At 44.8% G+C, this 20850-nt stretch overlaps 2 protein-coding genes across 9 annotated transcripts in view; one reads left to right on the top strand and one right to left on the bottom strand.

Moving 5' to 3' along the window:
* LOC126556566 (neurofibromin) overlaps positions 1-15107 on the bottom strand; it is a 137758-nt gene extending 122651 nt beyond the window's left edge. For 2 of the 7 annotated variants that reach the window (XM_050211878.1, XM_050211876.1), the window contains exons 1-10: positions 14956-15107; positions 13909-14052; positions 13657-13843; positions 6651-13583; positions 6292-6575; positions 3993-4721; positions 2465-2560; positions 542-744; positions 280-466; positions 42-207 (exon numbers count right to left, since the gene is read on the bottom strand). In XM_050211878.1, the coding sequence (XP_050067835.1) occupies positions 42-207; positions 280-466; positions 542-744; positions 2465-2560; positions 3993-4721; positions 6292-6575; positions 6651-13583; positions 13657-13843; positions 13909-14052; positions 14956-15015 (8989 nt within the window). In that variant the 5' untranslated portion in view covers positions 15016-15107. The remainder of the gene's footprint in view (positions 1-41; positions 208-279; positions 467-541; positions 745-2464; positions 2561-3992; positions 4722-6291; positions 6576-6650; positions 13584-13656; positions 13844-13908; positions 14053-14955) is intronic. The other 5 variants (XM_050211872.1, XM_050211873.1, XM_050211877.1 and 2 more) reach the window with 4 other exon arrangements.
* LOC126557475 (dihydropyrimidinase) overlaps positions 1-20850 on the top strand; it is a 445624-nt gene that overhangs the window by 200947 nt on the left and 223827 nt on the right. The window lies entirely within an intron of this gene.

Raw genomic sequence — 20850 nt, 5'->3', positions numbered from 1 at the left:
ACAGAGGAACATCTCGGTCTAGTATTAATTAGAGGAGGAACCTTTATCCGTCGGCGAACCGAGCGTGAGGCTGCTCAGGCTCGAGCTGAGATTGTACGGCCGTGGGGATGGTGGCATCGGGGTGGTTTCCTCCACCGGGAGGCACGTTTCCACCATCGCTTCCAGAAAGTTGACAAACAGCTCCGACGATTCAACCATCATGTTGTACTGTAGCGAGGAAGGAATGGAAATTTATTTTACTTTCGTGTTTAGATGTTGGCTGCTGGCGACTTAAGCTACCTTGGTGAAGGGTCCAGCAAAACGCCACAGTCCCCCGAAACCGCAGCTCTGCAAGAAGTGCAATGGTTGCTGACTAGCGTCCTCACTTGCTAGCATGTTCTGTATGATGCTCTGCACCGATGCCAACACGATTTGATCGTTCGACACCGACAGGACATTGTTGACCTTCTGATCCAACAGTGAGTGACTGCAAGAAACGGAAAGGAAATGACAATGAAGCGCGCTGTTACATTGAATTGCCTGCTTCAGCTATCATACTCACATCACTGGGAAAACTTTCGGAAACACGATCGATCCTTCCGCTAAATACTGATACAGGACACGTGTTTCAGCCTCGTCCGTAGTATATTTTACCAGCGTTGCCAGCACCGTTAGCACCAGCGCTTGGGTAGATGAATCAGGTAGCACTTCTGGATCGAGCAGTACATTGGATTCGTTCGAGACCGAGGACCGTGAACCTCTCTCCTGTATGAAGGTTGGGTGGAAAAAGGGGAGGAAGGAAAATGTTGATCAGACATCAGTGATCGCAGCGCACACCGTAACCGGCCACCAGTCAAGCGTAACTATCGGTGTAAGAGAGATATGCGTGATGTGCACGTTTACAAATCCCGAGTTGTCATTGCTAATGGTTTTTGTATGAAGCACGCGTAATAGATGTAGAAAGGTAGAAGGGTGACAAAGGGTGGGTTCGAAAATACTACCTGCATTTTACTAGGGCGACTATCTGCTTTGTATACATTGTCAATCGATACCCTAAACGGCAATTAGAGTTCTCTATATAGGCATACAGAGAAAGATAGTGAGCGACAGAGAGACAGAGAAGTAGAGCGATAGACTTAAGGTAGTCATTTGAAAAAAAAAAGGAATGATTTTTATACAAAATTTGTACACATAGAATGCAATTATCAAGTTACTAATAATGTTACAAAACATACATTTAAACGAACTACCACACCACATTTCAGGTTTGATGAAATAACACAGAGAGAGAATTTTTGTAAGACGTATATTTTTTTAAAAATTAATAGTCAAAATGACGGTTACAAATATTTTAAAGTGGTATAAAATTATGCAGTGCAAAAAACAGCATTGTGTCTTCCGATGAACGATCGTTCGTTGCGTCATCCAAAACAAATCTTTTAATGTATTTTGCTCGTTGGAGACTCGCTGCGCGTTAATTTCCGAATGGTTTGATCATTTCTGGTTTGTATTAGATTCATTTTATAATCATTCCCTTTGATAGTCATACTGTAAAAAGCTAAATTTGAGTTTGAAAAGTGTTATACTGGGATTTTTTGATGATGAGATGAGGGCTACAAAAGAGTTTGCCGTATTGATGCGTCAAAAATCTCCAGTTACTCCTTGAGAACGAATTCACGATTAGATTGATCGTTCATAAGTGTATCAATGCGCTAGAGAAACATTTTGAAATTTTTGTAGCCACTATTTCGACGGTTATTTAAAATTTTACTATACGTATGATAACGAATGATGTTTGCCAGAAATTTAGCTTTTAACAGTGTGATGAAGAGGGTCGGAGCTACGACAAATTAATGAATTTCGTACAACATTCAGTGAGCAAATATTGAATGCAGCAAGTCGGAACTGAACAAAATATTTACAAAATTATTCTTAAACAAGTGAAAAATGCATAATATAACAGGAAATGAACGTGCAGACAACAAACGATCGTTTCTGCACTATCGTTGATCGGAAAATCCACCAAAATGTTTTTATCAACAAATAAAAATTGTAAGAAAAAAAATCATTTGAAACAGTACCTCTAAAAGACTTGAATCCTTTAGAAACTTATAATAAAAATAGACAAATCAGGAAAAGATACCGGATTAACTTTAAAAACAAATCAGCAATCATCTCTCAGAAACCATAAAACACACAAAGTACACGAAACAATTACGATAAGTCGAAACGGTTACCGTGTAATACGGTTTTACAACAATGGTGCACTGTAATCTAGATAAACCTACGGCAAACTTCAGACCAAACGAAAGCTTGAGGTGCGCATCATTTGTACATAAGGAGAATAGGGCGAAAAAATCAAACTAGAATGTATCCGTATCACAAACAGTGAAACAAATTTAGTGAGAGTGTACACAGCGAACTACATTGAGAAGTTTGGTGGGAGCTTGCTTGCTTTTGCTTCGTGTTTTCTAATTTTCGGTACCTTCTGGCGATTGTCAATCCGCGTCGATTTACCCAGGCGTTCTTTGGTCGTTGGAACAGAGAAGGAGCGGTGGGTTTTGAACAGCATTCGTGCAATCTTTGGGGAGTGTTAATTATTTTTTGTTTGTTTGATGGTACATGTTTATTATGTTGGACGACATAAAATTCGTACGTGTAGAACAAAAAGGAAATAAATGTAGCAAACAACTCATACGTTTATAGAAGATGAACATAAAAACAGACATCCAAACATCCAATTATCCAGCCAAAAATAATTGCGGAAATGTGACAGTAGAAAAATATTGCAATGTTACGTGTTTCATAAAAAAAAAACATTAACGTCATTTTGTTTCCAAAAAAATTGTGCATTTATAAAAAATAAAAACATCATTTGAACCATGTAAATTTGTCCCAATCAATACCAATTGCCACAGATCACCATGCAAAGAGAAGGGAAGAAAATATTAAAAGAGAAAGAGAAAAGGAGAGTGATGAGCCATGGGAAGAAGAGTGAAGATTGTAAAAATCGTGACAAATTATTAAAAAAAAAATACAGAATATTGTACAGACAGTAACATAGACATGTAAGGGCACGAATAGAATATCAGAAAATTGCAGCATTTCGTCAACGTAATGTAGGGTTTGGAAAAAAAAATGGAATATAAATCGTAACGAAACGTCGAAACGAAAGCAAATGACGATGATGAGCCATCAAAGTATAACACAGACAAAGTTTATACAAACAAAGAGTAAGAGTGTTTTGTGGGATGTGGATTAAATGCAGTTTTGTGGTAGTACGCGTCACGTTCAAAGTATTGGCAAATTGTATTGCAAACAGTCTCATCGTCGAGTTCCGATGAGCAGGGTGAAGGAGTACATATTTATGATGAGGCAAAGAATGAAAGGAGAAAAGAGAAAAAAATACCAATACGTGTTATAGGATAAAAGCTGAATTGTAAAATAATTAGTTAATCAAATCCTTTTGATCTGTACCAAGTGTTGCAAGATTACATTATTGTAGCTCTTCCATTATTCGAAAGCTCCTGACATAATAGACACAATCAACACACGAACGCAAGACTCACTAAAGGTGTAATTGTAGACAAAAATTTATGGTAAAACCAATAAGTTGCACACTTAGGCATCACACAGCAAAATCCAACGACACACATTTACATTCGCCCACAAAAAAAAACGCACAGGATGATCACATTTTGAGCAGAGATGTAGGGGAGGAACAATAGATAAAGTGTAAGGTAACATTTATAACATATTTTATAGGATAAAAACGTTGGGGGTTTTTTTAATGTAACGAATAAAAATAGTTGCTTTTGCTTTTTGAATTTACATAGCTCGGATTTAGGGGTATTTGTGGTGTTGGTGATGGTAATATGGTGGATTGTTTTCGATTTGGAGAGACAGAGAGAGAAAGAGTAGGTAAGTAAGTAAGTAGTAGAGTTAGCAAAGTATCCGAAATAAGACAGACTGACAAGATGGATGCGAGTAACAAACGGTACGGGCGTTCTTACTTTGATCGATGATATGTCTTGCAAGCAGTCGACGATAAAGTTTTCGCTTTCGTCCTTTGTCCCTTGCTTTGCCGTGTCCCTCGTCTGCTCGGTAGCCTCTTCGTCCGCCGTCGGCATGGTTGGCCCAGTCCCGGCTGAGCCCGGCACTGGTGCAGCTGTCGGCAACTGTGCGGAAGGTAACTGCTGACCGCAGGCAGCAACACCGGTCTGCCCAACGGTGGCTGCACCAGTTGCCCCCGATGCACCACTACCGACACCTGCACCGTAACCGTACGCCGGCGTGTGGCCCTGATTGAGCGCAATCAGTTTGGCAATGTTCGGGTTCATCAGTACCATCTGCCCGTGATTGACCGGTTCGGACGAGGAGCGCCGGTTACGAAAATCGTTCCGCTGGCTTTGATATGCACCGGCGCCAATGGACCCGGCGACACTCGCTGCATTAGCGCTAGCAGTTGCGTAGGTACTGCTAGCCGTTGGAGTATTGTTAGTGTTGCTACTGATGTTAGTAATGATGGAGCTGATGTTCAAATTAGGCATGCCTATGGTGATGGAATTTGAAGTGTTGCTGTTCATGTTGATCATGTTGTTGTTGTTGTTGTTGTTGTTCGTGGTGGTGGTGATGGTTGTGTTACCGTGAGTAACGAAAGAGGAATGACTGATCATTCCCAGGTGCGGATTGTGCGCCGAATCGAGACTTCTCCAAGATTTTCCTCTGATAACCACCGGTTCCTATAAAAGCGGGCAAAAGCCGAAAGGGAGGAAGGCATATTGTTTGTTGTGGAAACATTGTTTCTTTAACTTTCTGGACAAGATGTTTTGTGTGGTATACACGGCAAATAGAGCGTTGAGAGGTAGAAGGGGTGACAATTGATCTTCATTAATGTATGGATGTTGTGATCATACCACTGGACAAACCTTCCAAAGGTACTTGTGTAGGAGCAAGTGTATTAACCCACGTGTTCAGTAGTGGTCTGGATAAGATACAGGAAGTGATCATTAGAATAAAACATTTTCCCCAAAAAATTGGCGCGTGTTGTGTGCAGTAGTAGTGTGCCTTGATGAAGTACATCTTACAAAGAACATACACGGAAATTATCGGGATTTCTACTTTTATACGAAGATTTAGCTTCATATTGACGCTTCCAAACATATCATTTTTATTGTGAATAGAAAGACCCATGATGAACGTAATTAGAAAATTAAACTACTCCACCCACAATTCCTATGTACAAGATGTAAACACATACACACAGAAACAAGATGTTAAAGTGCACGATGGAAATGAATGATTGTTGATAAAGTTGACATGAGATAAAGATGATTCTAATGTATGTACAATAATGCATCGTATGTACATTAGCTACCGTAGTATACACCGATCAATGATTTGCTCGACAGAACAAATAGAGTTTAAATATTGAACCTAATAAAGTTTCCAAAAAACGAGGATATTAGCGGAATATCTAATCCATTAAATCGTTAAATAAAAATTTTGATTCAAAAAACGTTAGACGAGAAAATCCATTCAAAACGACCGTGAAACGCGAACGCTAAACACAACCAGCGGGCAGGGCAGTAGGGGGTTTGCACCATTAAATCTACCTTACAATTAGATTGCTGCAGGAGAAAATAATCAACTGATCTATGTTGCAATTGGATTGTATGAGCCTAGTACAACAATTGAGACACAAACAAAGTTACAGCAAATAACATGATAAAACATTATTTTCCATGGATAAGGATTCGATTTTGAAGATTTTTTTTTCAGTAAAAAGGTAAATGATGCAGAGATAGTTTTGGCATTAATAATATGACACAATAAATTTACTTCGAAAGGAAGGAACAACTTGAACAGATTGTTTTTCATGTACTGCTCTACTTAGTACTATATACTAGGATAACGTCTCTATAAACTGTGAAGTAGAGTTCATGAACTGACAAAAAAAGGAGACTTAGGGGGCTTAGGATTTGTAGAGGTTGATGAAATGAAATGAAACAGCTGTAGGCTGCATATGATTCAATCGGTAAAAATCACATAAAGGCAGCCGTTGGAGAAAAAGTCGAAATCGACAACTATTTAAATATATAAAACGAGAGAACATTTGCGACGAGATAGGGGTATATTAAATTAAGATATATCAACGTTTGAGGAGTAAGTAGTCAAAGCTACAGTTTTGCAGAAAACTATCAAACCCGCAGGAGGCTCGTTTAGTTAACAGATGCGAAAAACTTTGGAAAAACAAGATCATAGAGCTAGCCGTCAAATCGTTACGACTAATAAATTTACACCAAAACTTACCTGGTGCTGCTGTACTTTATGAGACTGGCGTGCATACTGAATAGCGGACTGGTCCAGCATATCCCAGGACTTTTGACGCCGCACACTATTGCCTCCGGATGTGCTGGAAGCGACCGTACCGGAACCACCCGTCAGTGGTCCACCACCAGCTGAATTTGGTGCCGATGGATCGCTGCTACTGCCACTGCCCGAATCACCAGAACCACCCGACTCCACTGGCCACCGAGGAACGGTGTGTTTAACGTGGCACCGTGAACGTACCTCCTCGGAGAAACAGACGAGCGCTAATGGTGGAGAAGCAAAACAGGAGCATCGTACATGAATGGTTGACGCTTTGCGATCGCTGCAAAAATTCTTACCAGTCAGATAGGCCACACTGTCCGGTGTTACCTCAAACTTATCGCGTCGATGTGGTTTGGCAACTATGCCGAGCAGCATGGTCAGGACACGCGATGTGCGGGACACGGTGGTAGGCGTCGGATGTCGGAATCCTTTCAGCAGATGGCCAACGAGTGCAAAATGAAAGTTGGACTTGAACGACAAACCGACGGCATGGTCAAGCTGCTTGAAATGCCACTCAAGTGGTTCTCGCGTTGCCATCATCACATCGGCAATATTTTGGTTGTCAAACAGTTGCTGAGAATTGAGTGTGTGCAGATTCTGCTCGAGCAGTGCCAACCCGGCAGCGTACAGTGTAGATTCGTCGAGTTGCAACACACTCACCGCTACCCAGAACAACGCCCGATGAATGGGAGATTCCGGACGGAGAAGTGGCTGAAGACGAGTCAAGCACATGACGAGTGCCTCGAGCAAAATGATGTCATTAAACGATTCGAGCGCTTTCACAAGTATACGTAGCAGCTGTTTAACGTCCTGGTCCGTGACGCTCTTGGAAATGCATCCAAACACGATGAGTGCCCGTGGCTGCAGGGCAGGATTGAAGCAGAACGCAAAGCTCTTTGCGAGCGAGGTCCACGTTTGCAGCCAATCGCAGTCGGGAATATCGCGCATACAGGCTTCCATAATTTCCAGCAACGCTTCGGTGATCACTTCCAGCGATGGGAGGGCGAGTCGCTCGCGATCGGCTGGCGGTGCCTGTGATACACGCTCGTTACCCAACCACCGATCGTTGGGATGACGGCAGGACGAGCGGAACGCGGTAACGGCGGCTGACTTTACCTTACTGATGCCGAATAGCAGATAGAACTTCGGCAGGGAGAACTCGTCCAGTGACAAACGCAACACGCGTTGGGTTTCCTCCGAAAAGGACGGTTTCGTGCAGGTACAAAGCGAATGGATGATATTTATTACCAGTCCGTGAGTGGAGGCGCGCATCGACAGTGAACCGGTGCACACGAGAAACGTTACCGTATGAAATAGGTACGGGAGGTGTCTGGCCACGTCGAGACAATTGTTGAACGACAGCATGAGCAGGTAACGGGCAAGGATAGCAATGTCGTCCCACATCATGTGCTGCTCGAGGTACTGTGTCGGCGAGTGGCATGTTTTGTCCATCACACGGCACAACCGTCCGATCACCTTTTTAGCCACCAGCTGCACGTTGGCGGACGCTAGCGCAACGGCCGTATCGGCCATTATTTCAACCTGTGGCGATCCGAGACCGGAGCTTACGGATTTATGGATAAAGTTATCCAGCACCATATCGATCAGCTCCGGTATCTGTCCGATCGAGCCCCAAATCTTTGCCTGAATCGATGGATACATCTCCTTCTGCTCGATCGTCAGGTTGATCAGCTTTTCCAGGATCAGTGCCACCTGCTTTTGCCGTTTGCCTTCATCCGACGGTTTGCAGAAACGCACCAGATTCGCCAGCCAGGGTGTCATATACTCGAGACACAAATGCTTTAGCTCGATGGTACTACGCTGGAAGCCTTGGATGCACTCTTCAAGAAATTCTAGCGTCAGATGCGGCTCATTGGTAGCGAGCGTTTCACTGACCGATTTAATAAAGATCGTATTGTTCGACGGTATACAGAGTCCTTGCGTTTCCAGCAGTTGACCCTCGATCTTCAGATCGAAGGTAGCCGTTAGGGCGCACAGTTGATTGTAGGCAGCAGTTCGAAGATTTGGATCCGATGAGCCCAAGTTTAACAGTGCCATGTTCAGCAACGTGCCTGGTACATCTTTTGGGCGAATCTTCTGATGCACTGTAACTGAATCGGGTTGACTCAGCTCCCAGCGATTGCGTATGTGTATGATCGCCTGCACAATGTTATCGCAATCATTATGGATGAAGCTAAGCTGCGAGCTTTCATTTGCGATCGAAAGCGTAAACTGGTTGTCGTCCACCAGACAGACTTCCTCAATTTCTGACGCGTAATATACGTCATTCAGCAGGACCGAATGGGCCAGTACCTTCGTTTTTTCTGCCGATGTAATCTGCAGTGCGGTGGGGCCTACCTTTATCGCTACCTTTGTGTCTTTGTGGCTCAATTTGAGCGCATTATTAAACACCTTTAGATCCTCATCGAGCGATAGTGTTGCTCCCGGTAGCTTCTGTTGTTCCGGATCAATCACATCGTTTAGTTTGGCTGGCGAATCAAGAAAGATCAGCTTTCGACAGCCCTTCAACGGTGCGAGGATACGATCATGAAACTTGGTGTATTCCCTTACCCAAGAGTTGCAGTTGTAGATGTAAGCGGCGTATAGATTCTCGTACGCCACCTCGGGCAGAACGTAGAACCATTTCTGCAGGAACTCCGTACGGAAGCGGTTGTCTGAGCAGGTGTGTGTGAAATCAATCACCACCTCGAACGGTGAGTGACAGAAAGGTTTCAGCGTAAGAATGACGTGGTAGATCAGCAAATCACCATTCGTTTCACCGATTTTGTAACGACGAGCTATGTAGTAGAACACTGGATTGCCCGCCTTGCTCGTGCCAGCCTGGTAAAAGATGTTCATAGACTTTAGAGTTTTAAACTCTTCCTTTTCATGCATCTGATGCTTCACCATAATCTCTTCGAAATTTGTCGATGACATATCTATGGAGCTCCAGCGGGCGTAGGATGAGAAGAGCAAGTGCGAATCAACCGGCTTGTGCTCCGGTGGACCTAGATAGGCGAGCAGTGTTGCCATCTTGTCGAAGGGTCGTCTTCCAACGGCCTTGTGATCTCGACTGCTCGACAGATAGTCCCCGATGCGTTCCTGGTGCGACCAGAGCAGACGATGCAGCGCAAGTACGTTCGCGTCCGATATGAAGCTCATGCTGTGCGATGTTTGATCGACCGTTTCACAGTCGGAAGCAATTTGAATGAAGAAGCGCCTTCCTGCTTCAAAGTGCGCGCGTAGAAAATCGTTAAAGCATAGCATGTGCTGCTCTTTCGAAAATTCCACGTGGTTCGCAATGTTCTGCAGAATTTTCGACATCAGCATTAGACCTCGCTTGATCTGGGTCGGTACCTGCTTTCCCACAATGCCAAGCTCCTGCGGTGATACTATCGCTGGGTTGATGAAGCGCAAGAAAATTACCGTCCCCACGGCACCGATATTGTTTTGCAGCAGGTTCGGGAATCGCTTGCTCAGGACTTGATACAAACAGTGACACATGGAGCGCAGTTGGGGCGGGAAACGGTCAGCAGAATTAACGATCGCATCAAACACTTTCTGCGTGAGAGCGATCAGATTTTTACGATTCACTTCAATGTCTTCACTTGCCTCGATGCGGGCCGGATCCACTTCGAAGCTGCTGGTTGGTTCTTCTAGCAATGGGCGAATCAGAGGCTCCAAAAGTCCTTGCAAGTAGCTTGCACCGTAAATCTTAAAACAGAAGGCCATTATTTTGCTGCCAAGTGAATTGCCGCGGAAAAGTGTCTGCATGCAGTCGGAAACTTCCACCTCTCGGTAGAACATGTTCCACAACAATGGCGACAGCAGATGCTTCGCATCGAACAGCGTTACTAGTACGCGTGCTAGCTCGTCCATCTGTGAGGTGGTAACCACGGACGCGAGCGCCATTGCAATCGGTAATTCACCTTTATCGCTTATCATTGTTACTAGCTGCACCAGCTGCTCGAACCGATCGGCCATCACCGATTCGGCGAGCGTATCAAATTCCGTTCCTTGCTGTAGAATCTGTGTCAACACCTCCATAAACGCTGCACGCGTCTGTAGATCGGGATTGTAGCCAAGATCGATCGAATGCATCAGGCCCGAATCTATGTTCGCGCTTAGCAAATTTGACATCGCCTGAATAGTGGCGTTACGCAGGGCGGTAAGTTTCCCCGCCGCGACCCTTGGCCGGGGAGGCAGCAAGGGTGGATTATTCGTATCCTTATCTGCCTCCGACCCATCCACACAATCGTTCAACAGGTTCATGAATAGAGTGAAATACTTTAAAAACAAAGCACTTTTCGCGTCCATTAGGTCACCGCGATCGGATTCTTCTGGCTGTAGGGGTAATCCGCGCAGCAATGCCGCCACCGCTTCCATACACGCCTGGTCCAGGTCTCGGGTAATGATAGTCACATCACCCGACCCGGGTGGTGCTATCTGGTGTGACGTTCCCATAACCCAATCGGTTAGATATTCTACCAGCTTGTTGCGGAACTTCATCTCCTGCCGGAAGGCAAGATCATCCCGCCGCTTCATCATCACCTCCACCAGCTGGCAGAGCTTGGTCTTGATGTGGATGGCATGTACGGTCATGTCCAGATGGCGCACATAGCGCACGATTGCTAGCATTAAGTTTTCGATGCTTGTAACACCGAGATGCTCCGCGTTCGCTGGTTGATCATTCTGATCCTTACTCTGTCGGCCATCCAGCACCGACTTCATAATGTAGATTGTATGCTCGATAAACTGCGTGTTAATATCCGTCACCACAACTTGACCCTGCTGATCAAAGAACTTTTCCACAATCGATCGAATCTGATCGAAAAGGATCGGGTACAGTTGGGCCGACATTTCCTGACCGACCAGTTCCTTCACGTGCTTCTGAATCTGAGGACCAAACTTCTCGTTATTGCACACAAGCAACCTCAACAGTTGACCGATAAACTGTGTTACGGGACAGTACTGAACCTCCTGGCTACTACCCGGCCCGATCGACGATACCAGCGAGCCCATGATCGGATGCATCGAGCCACGTCCCGAACTCGAGCTCGATAGCGAAGTTGTCGATTGCATCAACGAAGGACCAGCCGTCCCTAGTGGAAGATTGTATCCTTGAGCCGCCTGTCGTTGATTGCGAGGTTTTTGCAAACAGACGCCACCGAGTGCCAGCAGAAACCATGTCATGTTTGCCCATTCGGTGATTTGTTCTTCGAGATCATGTTCCGAGCTTTGATGGCTCGCTCTTCGTTTGCCCATGCTGCGGTGGAAAACTTCCGCTTGTCCTTCTTCGGGTTTACCTTTGGGGTAGTTTTGCAGCAACTTGCTCGTTACCTCCCAATTGCGAAACGTTTCTTCCCATGCAGGTTGCACACCATTTACGCAATGTTCAATCTTCCTTACCAGCGACATTATGTTGCGCTGTAGTGTCACGCGTCCGTGCAGATGCTCGAAAAAACTGTACCGCGATTCGGCATTCTGTGGAGAGGCAAGCGTTGCCGAAGTGTGCGATAACTCCTGATAGAGGTGATAGTTGGGTAGAATAAATCCAACCGTAAGCTCATCTGAACCGGACCTTATTTCGGCTTCTTCGCAAAGCAATCCAAAGCAGGAAAGTGATACCATGACCGCATCCAAATCTACCGACCACAGGTACATGAAGAACACTACCTCAAGCTTTATATGTGCCTGGCGACATATCGCTATCTGGCTTCCAACGTTCGCATAATCCTTGTGCCGCTGGAGGAACGTATTCCGACAAATCAGTATCTCGCGAAGCCACTTGAGTACGTCCGTGTAGTTGGCAATCTGATGTTGAATGAGCTTTTGCGATATCGAAAAAAGGACTTGCGAGCTAACATCCCAGAACGTATTAATGGGTGCCTCCGGGTTCCACACCTCAATCTTGTCCGGTGAGTGAAGCGCAAGTAGAGCCTCCATCGCTTCCTGTGCCACATCTGGCATGGTTGGTTGATGAACCAGCGATACAAGTCCGTTAATAAGCTCGAGCGTAGAGCTTTGTACCTCGTGCCCCGCCTTTCCGAGACTGTTTAACAGCAGCATGGGATCGGCATGGATGAGACGGACCATCAGCAAGAGCAGCGCTTTATGGGCCGGACCTTCATCTGGCCTTGTTAATCGGCTCTGGGCGTCTTTAGATTTCAACGTCAAAGAAGTGATCATTCGTAGCGGCGTGTGCGCGATGTAGCCCTGGGTCGCTTTGTTTAGCGTATCCGTAAAAAGTCCTCGAAGTTCACCCGATCGGGCATACACAAGATCGATCTGTGGCCACCACGGTAAGCGTGCTTGGGTGACAATTTTTAGCAGCGAGCTTACAATCACAAAGTGATAAGCCGGTGGAGAGTTGAGACTCAGACACACTTTCAGCGCCTCGTTGTTGTGCGGCTTTATCCGAAAGCATGACACCCAACAGTCAATCATTAGATCGATGTCCTGAAAGTTGAAACCTTGTCCACGCGAAAACGGTTTCGCCGGATTGAATAGCAGTGCTTTCAGATCATTAATGACGCTCTGCACGAGCTGAAACGTAACGTTGTTCGAATCATTTATGTTGATGTACGTGGACGCTTTGCACAGCTTCACACATGCGATGGCGGCCGATTCGGTTGATTGTTTCGATGATGCGTGAGCTCCTAGTCCTTTCTTTATACCTTCCATGAAATGTTTCTTTTTAAGATGACGCGGCGAACATGGTGCACCCGAATCAGCATTTACAATCTCCTCCAATACTTTCGGGCTCAGTATGAGCAGCATAATCTGCAACGGCCAAACAGCAGCACGGGCTTTCTTATTTTCCGAGTACGAATCCAGTATGTCGAAAAATGTTTCACAACACTTGCTCAACTCATCGTTCGGGTTTCGTTGCAGATCTTCGAACTCTTTGGGATGAAACTCGATCCAGTTCCAGAGCGCTTTCTCCAGCGAGCTGAGCAGTATCATGTGAGCGGACTTTTTCAACGATTTAAACTTCTGTATCGTTTCCGTCAACAGTTTCGTCAACCGGTGCACGTCCAGATCGATGTGCTGAATCAACTCGATGTCACTGTAGTCGGGGTTTTCTTCCGCGCACGTACTCAGCTCCTGCAGCCGAGCCGATATGCGATTAAATACGGCACCGAAATGATTTTGAGACAGTGCGAACAACACTTTCGATGCGAGCGCTTTCAGCGATGTTGCGTTTTGATTGTTTTCATTTTGAATATCTTTGGAAAATTGGAAAAGAAAGGGCCACACATTAGGAACCGTGGGGAGGAAAATTGTCTACCCCTTTCTTACCGATAAACTGACAAATTTCTCTCAAAAGCAGCTTCACGTTCATCGCTTCCTCGAAGCGTGCTGTATCCTTCGACTGGCCGGACAGGCAACGTTCCAGCGTTTCTAAGATGATGATCAACGAATCATAGCAACAGCGTTCCGGATCGTGACCGCGGCAGGCAGGCGGTTGAAACTGTAACATAATAAACTAGGCTCAGGTTCCAACGTAGTACCTTCCGGATGGTCTGGTGGGCAGCCAAGGCTGATACTCACAATTTCGTTCACACGCTGCAACATTTTCGTCAGGCCGGAAATAACTAGCGAAAAGCGGTAGCGCGAGATCTGTATCAAGCAGTTCATCGTTTCATCGATGCTGAGGCGCGCTTGCGTTCCATGCGGTCCAGTACGATAGGGAAGCTGAAATCGATGCAAAATGGAAATAAAAGATTAAATTGTATTGTTCTAATTGAATCATTATTTCACAAAACGTTTAAATATAATTAATAGCATGCTTCCGCAACATCCTTCAGTCGTGTGTTGCAATGCTGCATATGAACATAGTCGTTCATTCATGCCATTTAATTCACGCATTATATGCATATGCACCACATGTGCGCACGTTCCGTGCCACTGAACCATTTTCATTCATGCATTCAATGCCACGAAGGACTTACATCCCTTCATGAACGAAACCTTCCTTTGTTATTGAAAACTGTTGCTGCTTGGCTTTCAGCGCACCGGCGCGGCACAGAACAGTTTCCTTCGCGAGAAAAGGTAAACATAAACAAACCCCACCACAAACAGCATAATCTTCCCCTTGTTTGCAACCGGTAATTTCCCCTCCCATGGCACTAGAAGGGGAAGCATAAAAACCACGTGAAACGCTACAACAGTTCCATCGTACACCGGTCAAAAACAATAACAAACCGCCTCCGGCCTCCACCATACCGCGCTCGACAGACCACCCATACCTGCTCACATCAACACTGCTGGCATCCGGCCACAGACGGAATTCATTCACAGAACCGATGCAACGCGCCTGCCCCAAACATCGCGGCACGCAAAAACCTTTTTCCCACGCGAAAACTGCCAAAGAACACACGCGCGCATGCCAAATGGCGAAACAGATTTTATCGATTTTTCTGCATACATTCTCCTCCCGTGTTACTGGCACACAGCTTCCCCTGCCCAAAACACCCGCGCACCATTTGCGCAACCCACAGAACCGTGAACTCCAGCAGCAGTAGCCCCGAATGGGGCGCTGCCCTGCCAAATGTGCTACACCATCGGCTGCGATTGCGACACAGTTTTCTCACAAACCTGCTCCTCAAAACGGGCCAACAGTGAGTTGGCCCATTCGCCTGGTTTCTGGGTAGCCATTTAGAGATGGTTTTAGTGCAATTTGGTGTCACTTTTCACATAATTTTCACTTTTTGCACGGAGCATACGCAGTTTTCTTCGGTAGCACTTGGATAAACTCAATTGACAGCACGAACTCGATTATTCGTGCTAGTTTGCTGCCGGATATTCGAACACGAACGGATTACACAAGCAGCAGGTAAAGCGCTTTGTTTATATTACCTAGTTGAGCAGCATGTTTTTGAATTTTTACACTATTTTTCAAACCAACCACGTGGTTATGGAATTTTGTTATCTTATCTTTGTTTTATGTTTGATTAACTTTGTGCTTTCGATTTTCATTCTTCTATAGCGCTATTCAATTTACTTGTTTTATTTTTTCGTTCCTTGGCTCAATTCAACACAACAAACGTGAGGTACGTAAGCGCAGGTCGAACAAGCCGCGTTACACCATGATGCCATTTTACAAAGTTACCAATTTATTGATTTTAACACCTTTTGAGAAATCCGTAATAAAATGGACCCTTCGAATGGGACTATAAATCAACAGGAGCTACTTAAAAGCAAGTGTGCTGTAAATTGTATTTAAAGCTTTTACTCTCATAACTGCTTTCCATCGGCATAACTTCTGTAGTTTCCACGTGTTCCACGTAAAACAGCATCACAAAAAGATCCATACCCGGCTCATTCAGCAATCAGCAAAGTTCCATGCTCAGGCAAATCGATCTCAATCATAATTTACAATTATTCCACCGGTCCACATATCGCCCTCATTACCATGTTATTATTATACCTTGAACCATCCCTCTGTAATTCATTTCCGCCCATCAGTTGGTCAGCTGAGAGAATGCATTGTTTAGCTTAAAAAGGTCGATTCGCTATCTTGTTCCCACCAATCGATGTATGTGTGTTTGTGTATGGCCATTCCTGAAGCCCTGTGCAGCCCTGGGGAAAGTTGAAAAAAAAAAACGGTAACAAATGCCTGGAACGGAAGCAGAAAGCAGCTGGCGGCAAAGCCATAAAACACCGCAAGCGGTGATAGGTTTCCGGCTCAATAAAGAATAAGAATCGAGCATGATGTTTCCTCTTTCCGTTTGCAAATTATTGTTAACATATTCGTTTGCAGACATGTTATGGTACAGTTTTTGTTTATTTAAATTATGATATTTGACGAAAAAAAGATATCATAATCGCTATACCATTATTAGTCATTCTTTTCTTATTTAAATATAAACAAAATGTATCACGCTGTAGTCTTATATGGGCCGTGCCTGTTAGATGAAACGACAGTCGTAAAAGAATGACTCAAATTTAAATACAAGGAAGATATAAATCATGTCTCTGGTTTATTACAAATTGTCTCGCCTTAATTTACTACACCAACCTAATCATCCTCATTTTTAACAGTTATCTCAGGACTCTCTCTCACTCTCACCTGTATAATCCAGCGTCATTGGCAGATTAGCCCTTTAACTCAAAGGTCAATTTTGGGAAAAACCTTCGTTAGAATCATTTGTTAACCAACTCGATTAGCCCCTGAGACACAACTGTTGAGTGCTGTAAATATTTATGCAGTTGCACAATCCCATCCAGCACGCACCAACAAGCGACTAGCGCGGGAAATACCCAGCTCCTAATTACTACCGGCAATATATGCATTAGGGCAGGCGGCCCTTGCATGCGTACTGCTTGCCGGTATCAATAGTTGCTGCCTTGAAACTGCTTCAGCACAGAATGCTACACAGATCGTCAACAACCGACGTCATCGATGTCATTTACATCGCTTCTTGTATCTGACAACTTGATCAATCGAGATAACTTGAATAGCAAATGATTGTTTTAATGATAGTCAATCAGTTAGAGCGAATATGCAAAGAACACCTGTTCTTTGGAAGCTTGGAATATTGGTTTCAATACAAGAAATCTCTCAGTCTGGGAGGTCCGGTGGTTGCGGCGATAGCAGTGCCTGGTCTCAGCACGATAAGACGGAGGTTCAAATCCTATCATGACCGTTGCCCCTTAGTGAGTGATTATCCAGCTCTGAAGTATCAATAAGACTCGTTTGGATAATTAGACTCCCAGCATGAGCTGGCAAGGAATAAAGGTGACCCCGTGGTTATTTAACTTATTTAACAAAAAACAACTTATTTCTTTTTTCTAAACCCATTTCGTCTGCCATTCCAGTCATTCATCTACTTTAAGCGCAATCATTCGAATTAACTGTACGTACCGATCTGCTACGCAGTTTCTGAATACGATATGCGACTACTCTCTGCACAGCCGGTTCACCTTTACCAACTTTGCAAACAGTGGTCACGGCCAAACCCAAGCGCCAGATCATTCACATTTGGACGCACGCAAACCAACGAGCTGCCCTCCGGGGCCCACCGGGTGACACACCGCATCGCTTCATATCCAGTGCAGTGCTTATTGTTGCGGTTCGGGCTGCAACCGGTAATCAGGAAGTAAGCGTATTAGGTAAAAGTCCAAACAATGGATTTGGTTGATGAATATCGCGTCACGTTTTTTTTTTTTCTGAGGTTCGTTCCATTTGCAAAAATGGATCGTCAAAACTTTGTAATGCTGTCCATGTCCATGAAATTGGGGATTCCAGTGGGATGGTTGCTGTTTGATGGCATCGAACTACCTTGACTCCATACATACTTGTTGCCTATTAAAGATAAGATTGTGAACTTTTTGTATGTTCACCTATTCTAGCATAGATTGACGCACAAATCTTGCGCTCTTTGTTACAAATTACAGCACAAAGAAAAGCCTTCACAGTTGAAGTGTCTTGAGTTGAAGATTTGTAACATACAAAAAAAAAATACACACACACACACACACAGACAAAATGACTTCTTAAACCTCGGAATCGAATAGAATTCTGAGCTTTTCCATCTAAGATTTCCTTCGAGAGTCGTTAAATCGAGATCTTTTTAAAAGTTTCGAATAAATTTCTTATCTAATGCAATATGCAACTGAGACTGAGCTCGACGATCAATCGAGACAAACACTAGCATACCGGTGGAGCATGTGCGGATCGTTGTGCATTAGCGTACAGTTATGTCCATAAGTTTCACCCTGTTAGAACGGTCACTTACCCAATGTGTTCTTTTGAGCTAAGTGCATTGGTAAGTAAGTTAGTTACGATCATCTAGGCTCGGTGGAGGCCCGGAGGATGCAACTCGCATCCTGACCGTTCCCTTGTATTGAGGACTTGACAATCCAACTACTTGGTATCAGCAAGTCAAGTAAGCCATAACCGAGTCTAGTTCGATAACCGACAACGTGACCTAGTAGATCCTGTTAAGCCAAGAAGATGATCATCTCGATTTTAAAAATCGATTTTAAGACAACCGAATTACATTGTTCACCACTGTAAACCACTTCTGCGGGAAGTAGCGACTTATGTGGTAGTGTGCACGTGGGTCGCTTCCGAGCACACGACGAGTCATAAGCGAGTTGATGCTAACACTCGCGATTCAGTTGCGTAGCAAACATAAACCGTGTCGGACGTACCTGGCGAGATAAACGGTCCGGGCCGATTGGGAGCCTCCATACAACTGGTTGTGGGTGTCGAACGGATTCAACTACGGTTACGGTTGTGTGTGCTGGTTGTTTAGTGAACTGTGCCGAATTTTTTTAAGTGACTAGCACTAACTAGTGTGGTGACTTCGTGTGCCAAAAGGTTAGTAGTAAACGCTGTATGGTGCTGTAAAAATCGAGTTAGTATTTGCGTACTATTCGCTTCGATGTACTTAAGGTCTGGTTAGTTTCATCGAATGTGAGGCGATTTTTTTTTTCTTTTGTACCTAGAAACATCCGTAAGCGTTATATCATGGCGTCAGCCATAAGGCAGAGTATTCAAGGGAACCCGTTGGTTCTCGCCCGCATCTCAATATAAAGCCGGATATAAAATGGTGGTCGGAAGCAAAAACCTTCCATTTTGATGCGTTCCAAGCGCGCTTCGATCGATCGTATCGCATCGGAAGGAACGGAAGTGCAAAACGGAAAAAAACATGGGCGAATCGCGCGGTAGCTACAGCTTCCGTAACCACCGCTGCTTGTGCTTTGGCGACTGAAACCGAAAGTGGAAACAAGGCGTACGCCTTGATCGTGTGGTTGTGAAAGAAATTGCGCTCAACGCGCACCACCAAACGATCGAGATGACGCATTGAACCGCGTACGCAACTCTCACTCCGGGGCCAGCTGGCCAGGTGGTGGATCCGGTCTGTGCGGTTTTGTTGCGCTTGTGTGCGCTGAAGTCGCGCCGTACGTTAAGTAATACACACCGAAGCACAGGAGAATGAAGGAACAAGAGGAACACCTCCTCTACAATCACTGTAACAACCAGCACCCCCCCCCCCCCCTTCCCCCTCGGAGGAGTTCCTCTTCCACCTTTAGGGATGTTTAGCGTTTGCATGTGTGTGTGTGTGTGTGTGTGGCTGTGTAATGGGGGAGGAAGGCCAGGCAGGCGTGCATTACATAATGGCGGTCCAGTGTATCACGATCGCTGGACGCGGATGACCCAATGTCTGCTGCCGGTTGTCGTAACGGACATGCAAAGGGGCCACTGTGCGTTCGTGTGGGTATAATATCGGCCGGAGGTCTGTGGCACGCCTGGGACATAGATGAGTCGAGCCGATGGCGTTACAAGTCAAACGACTGCGTTGACCATGTTTGAGGCACCTCGATCGGGGTTTATCGGGGTCTCACCCCCGTTTTGCCAAGGATGGTTCGTTTATATTTGTACAATACAGCCTACAGTGTGTCTCGATTGTTGGCGGTGAAGTAACAAAAGAGTTGTTGATATAATGCACACACAAAATATAATTCTAAACTCATTCAAAACCCAGCCAAACTACTTCGAATAAAGATTATAAAAACTAACAAAAAGAGCATCACAAAAAAGGTAGTTGAAACGCTCCGCCGGCTGTGAAGGATTAAATCGAACTACTCTTCACACCACTTGACTGCGCCATCGAAAGCACTCGGGGAGTGATGGGTGGTTTTAAAAAATTTACATTTATTTCAAGGACTTGATATTCAAATTTTTAGTGTGTGAGAAGGGTCTGGCGCTAGTTGTTGCCACTCGTCACGCGATCGTTTCGAGCATCTACCGGCACGACAATTGGTGATGATCCGGCCAGCATATGCTCACCTACACGTATCGTAGCACGGACCACAAACAATGAGTCACAACGCTCGTTGCAGTGCGTGATACCCACGTAATTCAAGCGAGTGAACGATTTTGTAACCGTTTGGGAAAGTTTGGGAAACGTTTGCAGCACAATCACAAAAGAAACTGGCGAAATGCACGCGGATGCACGCGTTAGGCGGATGTGAACATGCTGGGCCAGGGATCGGCAAAGTGTGGCCCGCGAGAAAATGTTTGTTGAACTCACAAAGAACTGTGTTGTGTTGGTTTTTTTTTTGCACTGAGATTGCAATCAAAACTCTTGTAAGGAACGGAGCTATCCAAATCCGGCTGCTGTACATTATTATTAAATTATTCATCAACAGGTTCCTTCTGCTTAGAATATGAATGTTTTAAGTGTAGTTGAAGTAGTAATAGTAGTCAATAGTAAACTTTATTAGCAAGTTAGTTTGTTGAATTTATTCCATGATAAAATTATGCAGACAAAAACTGGGATTGTTCAATACATAAAAATATAAGGATTTTTAAAAAGGACGGCCAGATGGTAGGGCTTCAACGGCGCCGGTCGTCAGACGGCAGGTAGTGAGGACTGATCAGCAAGTCAAGTAAGCCGTTACATGGCCGGCATGACCTCGGAAGTCGTTAAGCCATCAAGACAAAGATTTTTACAAATACCTCCTAGAAGCGGATTACAT

This window comes from Anopheles maculipalpis, chromosome 2RL (genome assembly GCF_943734695.1).
Source record: "Anopheles maculipalpis chromosome 2RL, idAnoMacuDA_375_x, whole genome shotgun sequence".
Classification (NCBI taxonomy): Eukaryota; Metazoa; Arthropoda; class Insecta; order Diptera; family Culicidae; genus Anopheles; species Anopheles maculipalpis.
The sequence above is the reverse complement of the archived record's forward strand: the minus strand, read 5'-3'. Positions and strand labels throughout refer to the sequence as shown.